The following is an 18,286-nucleotide window of genomic DNA, read 5'->3' as shown; positions in this document are numbered from 1 at the left end:
AGACATTACTAACAGAATATTTTGTGTGTAGAAATAGATCCATAGTAGAAATTTCACACAGTATGTGATGTATGTAGGCAGTATGTATGTTTTGCAGGTGTCATATGCATGTGTAATGACTCACAGGAAGAGGATGACGCCAGTGTTGGCCATGGCATATGCCAATCCCAGAATTCCACTGCCCATGATAGCATTTCCCAGGTTGAACACAGACATTCCAAAGGACGTCTTTCCCTCAAACTGACAGAAAAAGAAAAACATATTTTACCTCCTTTTAGACAGGGACACATCATTTACATAGTTAAATCTAAAAAATGAACTATGTAAATAAACAAGCTAATAAATGCACTATTCATGAAAAAACAAATATAAATATTTCATTGCATAAGACAGTAAACGGAAATTTAGGATCGGATTTAGCTGGCTTAAATAGACTCACATCAGTGAAGCCCACAGTGTTCTTGTTGTCCATGGCAGACAGGAACTCTTGACTTTCTGCCATATTTTGCTGTCCACTGTCCAACCTGCAAGGACTCAAAATGAAAACGCACACATGGTCACAACCAGGCACAAACATGTAATGAACCATGCATTTCCAACAAGCTACTCCAAGAACCCAAAATCTGAATTGTATTAACAACACAAAAAAGGCATTTCAGGGAGTTAGGTTGGTAATATTTTTAAAATTGATTAATCTTCACATTTAATTAATCAAGGATTATCTATGCCATAGTCAGGACATATGTAACACACTACAGCGATGCTCCCATTATTATCCATATTACATACCTGACATTTTCGGTACAATTTCTAGGTGGTGGAAACAATGAAGATCCATTGTCCAATTGAAGCACAAAAACAATACAATGACACACTCAGTAATCCTTATATCAATGGAGGAACCATATACACAATGTAGCTACTTTACGAGACCAACAGTGAACAAATAAAAGCCTTCACAAATGTGACAATTCATATGATGCAAACGAAACAAAACATGCAAACCAAATTAATTCCCCAGAAAGCAGTGTTTGAATGCGAGAAATAACATCTGTCATCAATCATCCATCTCGGCAAGGTAGACTGTAGTAATTACAGTAGCAGTGAATCAGAAAAGCAGGAGTGAGAATCCCAGTTCACAGGTGTGTGTGTGTAAAAGTGCATTTACCACTGCTTTCCCGCAGTGACCGCTCAGTACCACATAAAACTGAAAAAACTGAGTCTGAACCCCAAAAGCCCAAAGCACTGGGAGGACCAAGTGTGTGGCAGCAGTGTCCAAGTGGAACCGCGTTTAGGTTTCTATCCCAAAATGTAAGGAATGTGAGGACCTACTGTACCATGCCCTTTAAAACATGCCTGGGAAACTACGACCGTGAAGGAAGTTTAGAACTACAGCAGAGGTCTCCAGGTCAGAGCTCACCGTGTGGAGATGAGACTGCTTAAACTGGGGTCGCGTTAGACAGCAACAGAGAAAGACCGAGGCTAGTTGTAGGGAAAGTTGGTGAGCAACTGCGGGACATCATGAGACAAAAACAAACAGTGAAAACACCACGGCAGTTAGTAAGAGGGTTAATGGCTGGATGAGAGACATTAAAGACACAAAGTAGAGGGATGAGGATGAGGAGGGTAAAGCCCACAGTTTAGCAATACTATGTGTCATGCATGAGTCAAAAGAGTTCACTCACTGGTCTGTTGCTTCTGGCAGTACTTTCATGGATACGGCGTTGTCCTCCACTTCGTGCCCCTTCCCATTAGGAATCATACTCATCTCCGTCTGGGCAGGCTCCATGCTTTCAGCGGCAATTATCCAAGTCCTGTGTGTGTGTATGTGTGTGTGTGTGGGGTGCGGGTGTGTGTGTGTGTGCGTGTGTGTGTGTGTGTATGCGCGTGTGTGTGTGTGTGTGTGTTTGTATGTGTACGCTTCACACAATATCCTTGCCGCAGCCCTTCAAAGATCTGCAACAATGAAAGACAGCAATGAGAAACACATCCACACTCCAGCGCATGCTCACGCACCAGCCAGGACAGCCTTCCAAGCTGGACCACTGTGTGTGTGTGTGTGCGTGTGTATGTGTCTGTGCGTGGGTCTGTGTGTGTGTATGCCACTTAAGCATATGACACTTAACATTTCTATTTGTGCATGTTCATTTTTGTACATTGTACATACATTGTACATACATTGTTTCAGTATCGGGACTTCCCTTCTCCAAGAACATGACCCAAGCACAGAGCATACATATTTTTCTTACTCAGATACCAAAACAACGACTAATGGCACACTAATCCTAATATAAGATACTGGAATTCTGCTGAACAAGTGTATAATTGTAGCGTCATTTAGAGGTCTATATGTTTTATCATTTCAGAGTATATTCACTTTAAACAGGTGGCCCATGTCAGAAATACCATGAAGAGTTTCTATGGATTTTTCCTATGGTTCAATGACTGACAGAAGTTAGTGAAACCTGTCAGCCTGTTACATGAGGTCAGAGATCAAGGTCTGGTTGACTGAAATGTCATTACTGTTTGCATTAGGTGTTCAGCTCAATGTCACTTCCAAATGCAAGAATCGATTCGCTTAGCATGACAGACACCAGAACCGGAGGAAAATCTAAAAATGACTTAGATCGCTTCAGCAGAGATACAATAAATATCCTGAACATATTCAGGACAGTGCCTGGGAAAGGTGCCTCAGTTAAACCATTCTTTTTGAGAACTTTCCTCTATGGCTTTGTTTCGTTGAAGAATTTAACTAACAAAAGCAGGGAAATACAGAATCCAGATTCACTTTGCCCTGAAGGAGAAAAGGGCAGTAGTTCTCCCCTTTGGGAGAGGGGGTTCGGCTCAGGTCTGAAAGTTAGGCAGTGCACAGCAGGCATTTCCATGACTCCGTATGGGTTATTGAGCCGTCTTTCCCATTCCCTCAGAGCCTGGCTGACAGGTATTTTCCTCCCGACGGCTAGCCGAAGAATACAAATGGCGGCGATGACACTGGGGGGCTTTGTGAGCCCCCTCAGGATCACGTCCGTCGGATCGAGGGGCTCAGGCGGTCTCCGGACCCCCGCCGCCGCGCCCGGGGTGAGGGTCCAACAATGTGCCGAGTGCTCACAAGAGCGCCGCTGTGCGCCGGGAGGAAGCGGTGACACGTGCTCCAGAGCCTCCGCTGAAGGAGTCTCCCCTCCGCTCCGGGCTGGATGCGATGGCCCTAATTTCCCATTAGCTATGCACTGTGTGCTGAATGGGTAGACACTGGTCAGGGGGAGAGTTTTGGGGGACCAGTGGGGCCCTGCGAAGGAGCTGAAAAGTAGCAGAACCAGCTCTGACCAGCTTAGAACCAGTTCTGGCCCTCGCCGTGGACGCTTTGTGCCTCCACTTCTGCTTTCCGCTTTTCTTTATCTCCACTTTCTCCATTTTTAATTAGGAAGGGCTTAACACAAGGACGGAGCTCTTTAAACCCACTCCTGGCATACCCTCAGCTCCCCCCCCTCCTCCTTTAAACATAACTTTTAGCAAAATTATTAATACACATCAAGCACTCTGGGACGTTGAATAACTGGTGGGTTTTCGGGGTCCCCTCCCCTACCAATGCTCTATATCGCTGGTCCCGCTAACCACGTTACGCGCCTAACTGCACAGCTAGGGTCTTCTGTTTGCCCAGCTAAAGCTGGGCAACGTGGTTGGGCAGCAAAATACGGCACACAATGGCACATGTTGTGCGGTTTCCTGGGAACAGGCCTGGGAACAGTGGCGCTATTGTGGCGGCATCATTATACCAACGGGCCCCTTTGGCTGTGGCTCGCCAGGGCACTCCAGGGCTGAAAAGGTAATTCATCGCTCCTTAATTGAAAAGACGGCAACCTTAAATTCAGCAGCTGCCAAGGTCCCAGGCTCACGCAACGAGACACAGTACAACCACCCCCACCCCCTCCCTCCAGCTCCAAGCTGTCATCCCGCCGTCCAATCACCAGGGAGCTGCCAGGCATGCTCAGACGAGAATCCATTCAGCCCGAGGAGAAAACGTGACTGCCTGGCACTATGACGAGGGAGGCCTGGCAAGATGGCACCTATGAGTGGTGGGGGGTAAAGGAAACGGTGTTCCTACGGGGAGGGTGTTGGGCTCTCATTGAAGGGTAGGCCCCACAAAACTAGCTCAGCAATTATGACTGTACACATGAACACGCAATTAACACCCCACGCCCATGTGCCACGGCCGGCTGAGAAAGCACTAACTAAGAGTTTACAAACACCGCATTGTTTTCACTGTTTATCTGAGCAGAGGCACTGGGCAGGGATACAGTGGGAGGGCTTGACTAATTAACAGCCACCAGAATTGTAGACAAATATGAAGCTTTAAGATCAATTTTGGTTGAGGAATGGATATGGATCCTCAAGATATGTACTGTATCTATTTTTGTTTTCACTCCATTTCTACAGCGCACTATAGGCAAGTCAATTTAATTGCCCAGCTGAACTTGTGCCATGCTTGTTTTCACCAATTAGTGCACAAAATCACCCTTTTCCCTCATCAAATAAGGATTTCTAATGTATTTTGACAGTGCATGAATAATTAAAATTCTAATTGAGCAGCCCCCCTTTTGGGTAGGACACGGAAGGTTATGTATAACTGCATAATGTGTTTAAGCTCCTTAAAGTCCCTACAATTCTACAATTTCTAACCAGCTCTCTTCTTTCTTTCTACATGAAAACCTGCTTATGCCCCACCAGTCTGGCTTCAGACCTGGCCACTCGACGGAGACCGCACTCCTCTCTGTCAGTGAATCACTTGCACGTGTAGCCTCCCTCTCCTCTGTCATGATTCCTCTGTATCTCTCTGCGGCCTTCGACACTGTTATCCACTCCATCGTCATATTCTCCTTGGCATTCTCCAGGCCTCCCATTGTTATCACCAAGAGTAGTTGGGTACATAGTTAGTATTAGTTACACTAGAACTAAATGTAACTATTTTCCAGGATGTGCGGGTGTATGTGAATCTATCCTCATCCAATCAGAACTTACTGAGGCTGGAGTGTTGTAGTGAGAGTGGTCAGTTGGGCAGGGCTCATTAGCATGAGCTGTTCATCAAAGTCAAGCTCAAGGTCTTCCGGTTACTTCCAGTGAGGAACTATCTGCTGGGAATGTGTGGAAATATGGACCCTTCTCTCTGCCCTGACCTGTCACATAGGCTTCCTTAAAGGGGTAGTTACCCCAAAAATGTCATTACATTTTTCACTTACGCAGAGTACTATTGAACTATCCAAATAGTTTCGCTGAATTTTCAGGATTTGACTTTTCGGATACAGTTCCCCATGATATAGTGGACCTCTATGACTATCATCTTACATGCTCATCAATGCGCCGACAATGCACATTAGAAAAACTGAACAGGAGTGTCTCTTTCCAAATATAGCAGTGTAGTTACTCATGGACAAGAACAAAAATTTCACATTTCATCGAGAACTAGTTAACTGTCCGACTGATGAGCAATCACTCATTCATTCATTCATTCATTCATGCATACATACATACAGGCATACATACATATGCACAAATAAATAAATAAATAAATAAATACACCAAATCTGGGTTTTCTAACAGCTTCTCGGCAGCGTGACCGGGATTACGCACGCCAGGGAGAGGGGGCGGGAATGAGGATTAGCCGCTGCAGATTGTCGTTACAGCATCCCCATCTGTGTGCAGAAATAACTCCGTCAGAACACTTTCATGTCACAACAAAAGCCAGCATGCGGACGCAGGGGCTTAAAGGGGCACGAAGGCTCCAAAATGAGAGCTCCAAAAATAGTTAAAAAATGTACTGCCAGGCTCCGCAGCAGACGCAAGGAGCCAGACAACTTCCGCTCAGGTGCTCTGACACCAAACCAGCAAAAACAAGAGAGCACTTTCAAGCCTTACTCCAGGGATTAGGCCGCAAAGAATCCTGACCCACCCACACTCATCACGTGGCACAACAAAAGGCCCGGGAGAGAGGCTGATGGCTCTTTCCAACGACAGTGTGACACTGTTTGCCGTGAACACAGGGAGTGGGCGAGAATCTCGACTTCCGTAACTTGGGCCTGTGGTGGGTGGCTCTGGCCTTGGCTCTGCTCTGGGGTCTGCTCTGTCAGAGATCAGCCGAGGACAGGCCCCGCGGGGCTGAGGAACACACCAGGCCACAGAACAAGTCTGTCAGGACCCAAACACATAGCCAGGCAGGGGTCTGCTGTGGAGATATGCAGATAGCTTTTGGCTTCAGCTATTTTCTATGTATGTACTGTCCACACCTACAGCATAATGTACAACTGTTAGCTGCACAGGCTTACAGGCTTACTGTCAATTAAATGTGTACTTAATTGACAGTTTTTATCAACGCCAAATTAGATTTTTATTCATTTTGAATCAAAATGAAAAGTCTAATTTTTTTCTCACCATCTTTCCCTCATCCCCTCCCAGAACTCTCAGGGTTAACCCAGATAGGGGATTAACTTCAAAATCTGCTTCTAGGCTCTGCAGCACTCTTTGAAACCACATTTTTTCTTCACTTAATTCCTCACAGTGTAGAGGGATGAAGTATGAGACCAAGGGTGGAAGTAACTTCACGTGCACACAATACAAATAAAACCAAAATGAACCTGGCAGAATGTATTTCTACGTGCTACAATGTTTTATAATTTGTTTTGAATGTTTTGCGCACACACACATATACACATGCACACACACATACATGTACATGCACAAAATATTCAAGTACGGAGAAAAAGACAGGAAACAAACTGTGACTGTTCTGTGAGGGGTGTTTCATTGCAGGAGAACATAAATCAAATTTTCCAAAATGTAATAAAGGTATTCAGTGGTATGCAAATAATGAAATATAAAAAAGTCTCCATATCTCTGAAATGATTTTTTGACCTCAAGGAAGGGAGTAATGACATTGATCAGTGAATTTAATCACAGCTACAGTAAAATGAAATCCACCGGCAGTCCTAATAATGCACTCAGTGTGTCTGGGACTTAATATCTCCTGCCGATGCTCAGAAGAGAAGAAGAAGAAGAAGAAGAAGAAGAACAGTGAGGTCAGCACGAACACTATCATGGCAGATAACAGCAAATTAAATGTTCCACTTTCGTAACAAAGAACCTGCCGCTTGTGAGAAAAAATTCAAAAGTGCATGAAAATATCCCCAATGGCACTAGATGCTGTATTTGTGTCAGGGCCTAAGATTACAGCAAGTTGCCAGGAAAAAGTCCCTCTCTGTTCTGCTGCAGAAAATATCTGTTTCTGTTGTAACCGGTTTGGTCTAGGGGTCCGTTTTAATGAGCATCCGACCTCCCGATGTTTTTTAGCGCACAGGAGGCGACTGAAGTGTCCTGGGGCAGGGTGGCGGGTGAGCTCATGGTGAAAATGAGTCAGAACACAGCCGCTCACACAAGCTCAGTTTTGCACGCTCCACATGAGATACGTAGAGGAGGTACTGGTTTCACTATAGCCACCATTTCCATACACATTAATTTGGTATGTTGGTAGTTTAGCCTATGCTAACTGTTTAGTAGCATAGAGAAGGATACTCTTTTGCCTCTATATTCCCAGGGGTGGAGAAAAGAGGGCTTGTGGGAGGAGGGGGAGGAGGGTTGAAGGTTAGTACTTTCCTATTTTTACACTAAAGTAAACACTGTTAATCAGTTCTGTTGACCAACTCTAGTGACATATGGAACTGTAGAGGAATTTCACAGACATTTCATCAGTGGGGCCTACTGCATGGAAAGGAAGGGCCAGTAATCACAAGATGTCAGATGCAGCTGGGGTTAAACCATCAGCAAAGTTCAAGTCTGCAATTGAGGATTAAAACCAAGGGACAGATTGAAGATTCTCCTGCCATTGGTGACATGGGTTCTTAATCATTCTGTCAGACGTCAAAGACAAAATAAGAAGGAAAAAGCAGCCACGTCAAGCTGTCACATTAATCCTGACATTAAATGTTAGAGGTGAAGGCAATGGCTACATATGAAACATTTATCCTTTCTAACAAGAAGCTAAGAACAGCAGCAGTGGCACTATGGAAGTACAGAGTAACAGATGGAAACGCTGAGAACATCATGACTAGTCCCGATTGGATCTGACCTGCCTGTGCAAGTCAACAACCACCACTCTGCTTCACGTGACACTCACATCCTTCCACATTTACCAATATAATGCATCTCAAGATCCCGAATAGGCCATTCCGTGACATTTTGTGACAGGCACCAGTCACTTCTCCTCTGTAGAGGCTTTGCTGCTCCAGTGCAGGTTTGAGGGTTCAGTGGCCACGGGCAGGGATTGGCTGGGATGGGATGGCAGTGGCAGGATGGGTAGGGTCTTGTGAGTGTTACATGAACCTGGCATAAGATTGGTTGAGTATTGGCAGCAGTGGTGAAGAAGGGATATGAATGAACAGAGATAAGCAAGGTTAAGGCTTGGTAGAGATAGGGTGCCCTGAAACCTGAATCTGTGTTCTAATCTGTACAATGTAACCCTGCTCAGATACTCCAAAGTATACTTCTCCTCCACACTCCAGAGAAACCCATATGTAGGAAGCACTGCACTAAACCAGCCTGTATTGAGCCCTGTGGCATGGTCCCAGCATATTGTCTCAAGCCTACAGAACATTACTGAGTTCCTAGCAGTTCCATAATCGGAATGAGACGGCCACACCTGCATTTTCTGAGGCAACAGTTACATTGGGCGTGTTTTACAGTAAGTATGCTCTTTCAGAGATTAGAGAGCAAGCAGATTAGCATCAGAGCTGCAGGACACAAAGCAAACACAGATCATTAGCCATATTTACTAAGCACGCTGCTAATTACAGGCTTCCCACACTTATGTTTGCTACAAGTAAAGCCTCAAAAATACAAGGATCCCTGGGAATTGTATAGTAAAATATATAATGAGTGTTGCAGAACATCAGAACATGGATATAAGGGATATGTAAATACTCCTAACTCAATATCCCTAAAACTCTTTTTCTCCCTAAGATCTACCAAACCCGAAACATTTTGGGCAGAATTATGCTTCCGGCATACACCAACATCTAAGGGAGCAATTGACATAACAGATTATCACAAACATTTACAACATCGTTGCAGATATAAATTTTTACAAATTGTATTTAAAAAGTGTGACACAATTTATTTTGGGTTAAGTCCAAGCTCTATCTTTCTTGCAGTTCTCTGTCGCACAAATACTGTGGACAAATACTGATCTCATCATTCAAGACACATAGCTCATGCCATTATAGCCTGAAGGACAGAAGTTCAGAATAACCAGATAGACCAGATGAAACAAAAGCATACAATTAAAATGAGATGCTTGCTGTTGTTCACATGCCTGTGGCATGTTTACATGTTTAGTATGTTAGGACCAGACATGGGATCACATAACCACAAATTAGATATTGGTTCCACAGTTTGGAACCAATGAATGGAAACAAATTTAATTTTGGTATTATTTGTTTTTTCTCCACAAACAAGAGCATCTCTGGGAGGAAATACTTTCTGCAGGTGAGTCATCCCCTTTAGATGAAGACACACTGTGGCGGGAGCAGCTGATGCATCATGAAAGAAAGCCTGACGAGGAAGCCTCCACGTGTTGGCATGTCACAGGCCAGAAGAGAGAGAGTGGGGTGGAAACAAGGCCCCCCTCTGCTGCAGCTGGCCCTGCAGTGCCAGGTCCTTGTTATCTCTGTCACATGTCCAGAGACAAAGGCTCAGCCTGTCCCCCAGCTGCCGACCTTCACCTCCAGGAGGGGGGCCATGGTCAGGTGCCCAGCACACGCGGACACCTCAACCATGCTCCTACTCCCACCCAACACACACACACATACGCACGCACTCACACACTCGTACACACACACAGAAATACACACACATGCATACATACACACGCACACATACACTCACACACATACACGCACATACACACACTCATACACACATATACAGATGCACACTCATGCACACATATACACATGCACACTCATGCACACACACACACACACATGCACACGCACATTCACACAGACATACTGTACTCATACACACTCATGCACACACACATGCACTCACACATGCACATACACACATATACTCATGCACACACACACACATACTGTACACTCACTCATACTGTACACACACAAAGGCATGCACACACAAATGCACACATACTTATTCACAAAGGCATGCACACACAAATACACACATACACCCTCCAGAGATGGAGACATACTCTGGCTGACAGCATAAGGCTACAGGCAATGGGCATCTGAAATGAAGGCAGTGAAGGCCGGGAGGGTTTCATCAAATAATTTCTTTAATAAAATCCTGCCTGGAACCTCTCATCCTGCTAGGCTTGACTTCACCCTGACCCCCCTGGAGCTACGGTAATTAAAGAGAAGTATGTATAAATGTCGACAGATTATGTGAGGAGCCAAAATAACATGGCTTACAGTACATTTGTAAAGAGTCATGAATTCTCACCTCATGGAGACACATCTCAACCAACAAAGAAAATGAAACTCAGTGAATTAAATGTCTTCATTCAACAAACAGCTGCATAGCTTTATTCAACCAGTCATCACACCAATTTCACCTCACTTCTGCATAACCAGCATCCAAAAATGAGGTTTACATTGCTATCTGGTAAGCCTCTAGTAATGTAAACCTCAAATGATAGTTTACATATAATCACTTGCACATTGTCCAGCCTTTCTCTCAAATGCCACTTTCTGTGAAAGATGTTGTTCCGTGAGATTGCCTTTCCAAACAGGTTAGCATTTGTTTATAGAATCAAGGCAGGTGAAGGCCAACGTGGGCGCTTGGGTTAGTCAGGCAAACAAGCAGTGCATCCCCCAGCCTTCATGTGCCTGCTGACCACCGTATGCATCACTCAGATGTGTGCGCTGAATACCTCAAATAGCAGGGAGGAGCATACATTTCCCACAACACAAAGTCTATTTACTGATATAGGTATTGGACGCAAGGTCACAGGTGACTCGATTCACACAGAAATTCAAGGCCAAGCCGTTGAACGGCTTTCATTGTAGCAGAATGCAGGCTGCATAGATCCCATACAACAGCCTTAACCCGCAACCCTTCATGCTTGTGCTGTATGTGTCGGTAGACCTGACAATAAAAACAGACAACAAACAGGCAAACAAGGGAAACGTTTAGTGCTGCATCTTCTGGCCAACCGGCTGGACCTGAAATTTTAATGAGAAAAGCTTATGGTGCACAAACTGAGCAGGTGAGTCACCCACTGCTCAACCTTTCAGTATAATTAGCACAGAAACCTCTGTGGACCCCCCTCTCATTAAAAATAGAAAATATTAAGATGCCACTGTCAATATCGAATTGTTAAGCACAGAGCATCACTGCAAAATTTGACTTGGAGTAAAATGGCTGTAGAGGCTAAAGTGGGCTCTAGCGTCAGTGATTTAGATGGTGGCATTAACATAAAACAACACCAACCCAGACTCTCTTGGCATGTTCAGACAATCACAAGCAGTCTCAAACAATTTCTTTCAACATTATAGCAGTGACTTTAATTTATTTTATTTTGCTTTATTCTTGATTATTAATTAAATAAATAGAACAGTCCCATGCCAAACTTGCCTTTGCCTTCCAAAAATAGGCACTGGCTTTCTGCCGACTTCACCTGATGTGTGAGCTGACTGCATCACAGTGCTTGTCAAAGCAGTACTGGCTATGTTTAGCACTCTGGTCAAACAGAGTTAGCACAATGCTCGCTAGTGAGTCTAAATATATTTGTATTAGCTTGGCATTTGTGACAAATACAGAAGTGAAGGTCCTGTGTCTTTGAAGAGAACAGACTGAGCACTGTAACATACTGTAGATATTCCTTGTTAGAATACACTGCTCCGCATGTACTTGAAATTGGTGGTTGAGGTGAACATTAGGAGTAATTGCAGGTAAAAGGCAGAAAAATGTTAAATGAGAAAACTAGTCAAAAAGCTTTTCACAAACTACACTCATGAAACATAAGCCGTTTATTAGCAAGAGACAATAGCTGAGTCATGTGTTGACACTTGGTTCCCTTCAGAATGGTATTACTGTCTGGTTAATACCAGTTGAATAAAATATTGTTGCTTAAAAAATGGACAATACTCTTGCATATTGCATTGAATATTATATACATTGCATAATATATGTATGATTGCGTGGGTTTGTGTGCATGTGTGCGTGTGTGCATGTGGAAAACCAATCCAGTCCCTACTGTGCAATGAAGCATTTGGGGGAAAATAATCACAAAACATGCAATTCTCCCTCACATTTCATACCTGACTTCCATTCCACATTTGACTAAATAATGGCAACAAAGTTACATAAAATGAACATGTCAGTGGCAAGAGCATACTTCCGGCATTCAAGAAACAGAGGATAAAGCAAAGTACCCTAGGATATGTGCTGCAGCCCACATTTTAATGGAATCACGTGCTAGATCGTTCACCCAGAATACAGAAGACTAAAGGCAGATTTACACGCACCCACCTGAATGAGGAACAGCCACCATTCTCACTCAAATATGGCACTAAAGGGAATTGTGGAGAAGTGTAAGTCATCTGCAGCACTGCAGCTTGCATAACATGAGGTCACCTGTAATTATAGCTTGTATGTATGGTCACCTGAGTAATAGCAAGTATAAGGAGCCAAACCACCACTAAGTAAATGCACTACTTTATTGTACACAGATTAATTTAGTCAATAGTTGCACCAAATGTTTTGATGTTATTATCAGGCCCAAAGTCAGGATAAAATTGTACGGTGTGTCCTAGATTGAAGGCTTAACTGATACAGAGGATGATGAGCATACTGTTGTTTGGATAAACACATTCATTACCACTCTGCAGACTGCAGGCAACCACAACTATCTTGTCCTCACTGACTATATTCTATAACTGTTGAGAATTAGCTTCTTATATTTTATAACATAGTTTATCATTTTATTAAATACCATACAGCAAAGCAAAGAAATGAGTTTGAACTCACAGCACAAAATGTTTATAAGGCATATGAATTGGAGAACATCACTGAGCCCGGGGAAAATGTTTATTAATACAGGTTCAGACATATAATAAAGTTATAACTCCAGTAAGACAATAATCACTGCATTCCACCGAATGTCCAGACACTGGCTAATATCCGTACAAAATCTAGGTTTCTGTCAGATGCTGTTTGGGGGAGGGATTCAAAAAATGTTTGTCTCTCCCGCATTGTGCACCAGAGTAAATCACTGTGTGTTTATTTTTCATTTCGGTATAGGGACACTGCTACCTAATGGCTAAACAGGGGATACTTCCTGAAAGTAATGAGTAGAGTTTGATAAAGTAAAACCAATATAAATGGAATCCCTTAACCCATGGAGTGCTGCCCCATCTCACACACAAATGAGACCTTAAATACCATACATATGATATACAATGAAGGGGATGTAAAACGAAGAAAAGCCCCACACATTACTCTTTGTTGCTCCTATTACATTGACCCATGTTACAAACATATGCAGTTAGAAATGATGTGTTTCTAACATGAGCATCAAAGTCAAGGAAGCCATGATGAATAAATAAGTAAAAACCAGTCCAAGATGTAGACTTTTCAAAATCAACTGTTTGGAACATCGTTAAGAAGAAAGAGAGCACAGGTGAGCTCAGTAATTACAAAGCCCTCTACAGTTGATGACCGAAGAATTCTCACCATAGAGAAGAAAACCCCCAAACACTTATCCAACAGATCAGAAAAACTATTTTAGGCATGGATATGTCAGTGACATCTGTCCACAGAAAACTAGCATAGAGGCTACACTGCAAGATGCAAACCGCTAATTAGCCCACAAAAACAGGTTAGCCAGGTTACAGTTGGCTAAGAAGCCCCTAAAAGAGCCTGCAAGTTTTGGGGAGAGATGAGACATGCAAGACCTGCAAGACATATAGAGGCCACTTACACATCCACACCTCCCTATAACACCCCAAACACTGTTTGACCAGTGTTTGGGGTGTTATATTCATCTTGGTGAGAATTATTCGGTCATCAACTATCATGGCCTTTGAATTACTTCACTCACCAGTATAGACCAGACTGGTGAATCCGGGTACTTTGAAGTACACGTCGCTTCTTGGGGGTAAGTATAACACCTGTCTGTATGTATTTCAGCTTGTCGGACATGTAATAAAAAATATTGGATATTTTTGTGAAAAGCTGATTTTGAGAAAAAATATCTTATTCCCGTAGTGTTATACATACCCCCAACGTGTTGCCGATCTGCCAGAACAGCTCACTAGACATCAACAATCAGTCTCATGGTTTAGCCATGAGACCATTTTCCCGTTACCCAGATAATGATAAACCATGACACTGATTGTTGAGGTCTGGTGAGCTGATCTGTGTCAACTTCAACATCCTCAATGAGAAAGAGACCTTCAGTGCACAGGAAAATGACTTCTATGATGAAGACATGAGACACAGGAAGCAGTTTATTATGGCCTGAAATAGGGAGTGACACAAACTCATATGCGCACACACCACACATAAATCACCTTAACACCCATGGTTTAACCTTGCACTTCCAGGATAACTGCTGTTTTCCTACTTTTTGAATAAAAATTTACTTTTTTATACCTCGGGTATTTTCTAATAGGTTACCCTTTTTCTTACAACTAATAATATTAGATATGCATAGCTTTACATTGTCTTCTTTTAATTTGTGGTATTACTTACATTTTCTGTAAAATAGCCATTTTCTTGGCTATAGGTATGCATATAAATGCATGTTGGCTATAGTAGTGCATTTTTCCATGCCAATCTTATTTCAATTTAAACTCTGAAACAACAGCAAGGGAAACATACTGGCATAGGAATGCATTATGGCTACAGCAATGCATTTTTCCATGCCAATCTTATTTCAATTGAAACTTTGAAACAACAGAAAGGGAAACAGATTAATCTCCATTGATGCTAAAAGAAATTTACAGGCATGAACTCTGGAAACTCGCCAAACAAGTGATGAGCAAACCGAACTATCGAGAGACCACGAGAGAACATTTAAAACCACTGTTATATGCAGTTGGTTTACTGTTCCAATCGGAAACAAAAACAGACACGCACCGTCACGCACGTTTCATTACCCATTAAGCAGCGGATTCACCGGTCTGGACCGCAAAGCTCCAGCTGAGCCAAGAGCATGGGTCTGTTCAACAGAAAAAAACCTGCAACGTCCCTGTTGAGAATGAGTTCGCCCAAGCACATGGGTACGAAGCGCACACCTGCTGCCCGCCCACCCACCCGACACACACATTGCACATCGAGACTGGCATCCCTGATAAATCCAGCGGCATGTGCTGAACCACAGTGACATGTGACAGACGGCATCCATGATGCTCAAAATATTATATTTTGGGTCTTGGATACAGTAGCCATGGGGCAACTGCATAGTATCATTTATTTTTGACAACATTTTAAATAATTTTAGACAATATTTCAGCAATAAACTGCAGGCAAATGCATCCCGTTCATAACAAGGCCAGATGCACTGGATGGGTCACATGTGCTGACAGGTCAACAGGCTGGGTTGCAAGTGCTGCAGTTGGAAACTCCTTTGCCATAAGTTGTATGCAACTTCTAGTAACTTGTTGAATTCAAAATTCCAAAGATGTTCAGACTTAAACCTTCAATTCAGTAGGCTGGAGTTCAATGACTGTTATTTTCATATGTATCATCAATGAGGTCTCCAGATTTTTGTTGCATATGTGCATCCCACCGCATGTTAAAAGAGACGTAGATAGGAATGCTGGGCCCCCTGAAAGAATATTGCTTGAGGACCCCCATCTTACTGGAATTTTCTTGGGCCCTCTCCAGCTATGGACCCCCCAAGCTGTCTGGCCACCACTGTTCAACCCACTAGTGACAGTACTGCATTTAGGTAACTCCGCACTTTCACCACCATAAAACTGCACCTACTGTAACACATTTAATTGGAGTCAGCATATAACTGCATATAAAAGATAAGTCTGCTAACTGTTACTGAGGAAGTAATATGTTACGGGGTGAAGATGTCTGACAGGTTTGGCATATTTGTTTTATGTATTTTATTGACTGTTTTGTTCCTTTCTGATATAAAATAGCACAAAATATATATTAATATTGCAATCACCTAATGTTTGACATTGGAGGCGACTAACTGGGCAGGGGAATTCCAAATGCATAGGATGCATAGGACATTATTTTCCTACATAACTGAAATGAATCTTGAAAAAACCGACTGTCATATAATGAGCGTCCCGCAAAAGACTGCAGCAGTAAGGTCAAGGTAAACTCAAAAGTAAAATGTATCAATGAGACTGCAATTCCCGACAGTGACGTGGGCACTGAGCACGCGCTAGCGTATTGGACAGTCATTTGAGCTTCAGTTTATCTTGATTGATGATACTGACGACAGCCCACACCATCATCTAGCCACTGTTAATGTCAAGTTAACGGCCACGATGAGATAAATCTTCATAATATTAGAATGCAGAGTGTCGCTCAAAGAAATCTGGTTAATGCAGCAGCTAATACAATAATGGTTTGTTCTGTTGTGGCATAAAGGATCATTCGTTAATATTGTTTTCTGATTTTTTGTTTTTACGGTAGCTGTATTACAGGTATTACGGATTTATCTGAACACTCGCCTGGTTCACACGCCTAGAATGACAGCCAGGTTGAAAACTTTTACATGTTGGTGAACTAGCTTGCAAGTTGGACATTTTTTTCTTGCAAGCATCGTGGTGATTATTTTAACGTAGACCGAGACCAGCTTGGTTGATACAAAGCTGAGCTTTGTTCGCGACTGGTGGAAAATATTTACCGGTAATGTGATTCACTTAATCGCATCACAAGTACGCTAACAAAGATAATAAAATGTAGCCAGGAATAAAATGAAACATGACGCTTAAGAATTATATATTGGCAACGCAGGCTGCTTGCCAGCTACCAAGAAGCAACCGAATATTCTTACCAGTCACAAGAGAAATTGTGCCACACTGCCACGATGGACCAGTATTAATTCCTCCAGTAGCGAGTAGCCTACTTGCAGAGTTAATGCTACCTTCTTTTCTTTTCTTCTGTCTTCTGTCCCAGTTTCTTTCCTCTTGGGTACCACTTGACTGTACGGCACAAAACGAGCACTTCTCTTGAATGTTCCGCTTCTATTGCTGGCTAATTGTCTTTCGACAGATAGGCGACAAGTTTGCTACCAGGATTTAGAAGTGGGCTGTAGCATCGGGGTCGCAGAGGTTCCGCCTACCTCCGCGTAGCCTCCAATCGAGAAAGTGCCACAGTTTTTACCCTGCCTCCCAACGCTCGTACAGATGATGTTCCAAGCGCACATCAAAACGGATTAGTATAACGGTACACGGTTTCCTTTGTTTGTGCATTTACGAAGCACGATTCACAGAAGTTTCCGAATCTGATGATCGAATCGGCCTTTAAAAATATAAAACTACATCAGTCCTTTTGAAATAAAATCATGATAGGCTGCCTTCAACCTACTGAACGTAGCCTTTTTGACATGATAGTGACGAATTTATTTATTTATTTATTTGTTTATTTATTTATTTATTTATTTATTTGTAGTTCTTGTTCAGTACAGAATGCGCTGTTTGTTGCATTGGGGTGCACTGAAAACAGCGTCGATGCCATTTAGGGACGTTTCCATGATGGCTGCTGTTTATGCATTTCTGGGACGGTTGTGCCTGCTACATTCACGAGAGTGGCTTGGTGACGTCACATTACTGCTAGACGTGTGATCACTCCTACACCTGTGTTTTTGCCACACACACAACCTGACTGCCATCGGTATAGTCACCTCAGCGTAATCACAGCAGATCCCACTTTCCTCCTATTTTATGCAATTAAGAGTGTTAAAAGATGCCCTTGCCTAAGCTTGTAAAGACAGCCCCTACCCTACAACTGTACACTGTTTGCGTCAACAGATATGCTATTAATTAAATAAAATGTGAAGGAATGTTGGGATTTGGGAATGCTGCGAGACTGACCTTCGCGCTGAAATAGCCTAGCACAGAGGTCTCTGATCGTCTTCTACCGTGCGTATGTCCTTTTGTCCCCCATTCTTTACGTAATATGGAAACTACTTTGCACAATAACATAAATGAAAGGCTTCAGTCGCTACGACTGGTTTAAAGACACGCAGTTAGGATGCCTTTTCTGGAACCAATAGCGTACATTCTGCATTATATTGAACATTCAG

General features: G+C 43.0%; 1 protein-coding gene across 2 annotated transcripts in view; it reads right to left on the bottom strand.

Annotated features, from left to right (window-relative positions):
• slc38a3a (solute carrier family 38 member 3a) overlaps window positions 1-17,240 on the bottom strand; it is a 39,807-nt gene extending 22,567 nt beyond the window's left edge. The window contains exons 1-5 of one of the 2 annotated variants that reach the window (XM_061220652.1): window positions 17,036-17,240; window positions 1,686-1,956; window positions 790-810; window positions 440-533; window positions 125-240 (exon numbers count right to left, since the gene is read on the bottom strand). In XM_061220652.1, the coding sequence (XP_061076636.1) occupies window positions 125-240; window positions 440-533; window positions 790-810; window positions 1,686-1,789 (335 nt within the window). In that variant the 5' untranslated portion in view covers window positions 1,790-1,956; window positions 17,036-17,240. The remainder of the gene's footprint in view (window positions 1-124; window positions 241-439; window positions 534-789; window positions 811-1,685; window positions 1,957-17,035) is intronic. The other variant, XM_061220653.1, reaches the window with a different exon arrangement.
• Between the last annotated feature and the right edge of the window lie 1,046 nt (window positions 17,241-18,286).

The sequence above is a fragment of the Conger conger genome, chromosome 14 (assembly GCF_963514075.1).
Source record: "Conger conger chromosome 14, fConCon1.1, whole genome shotgun sequence".
Lineage (NCBI taxonomy): Eukaryota > Metazoa > Chordata > Actinopteri > Anguilliformes > Congridae > Conger > Conger conger.
Note: the sequence above shows the minus strand (reverse complement) of the source record. Positions and strands in the feature narration are given on the sequence as shown.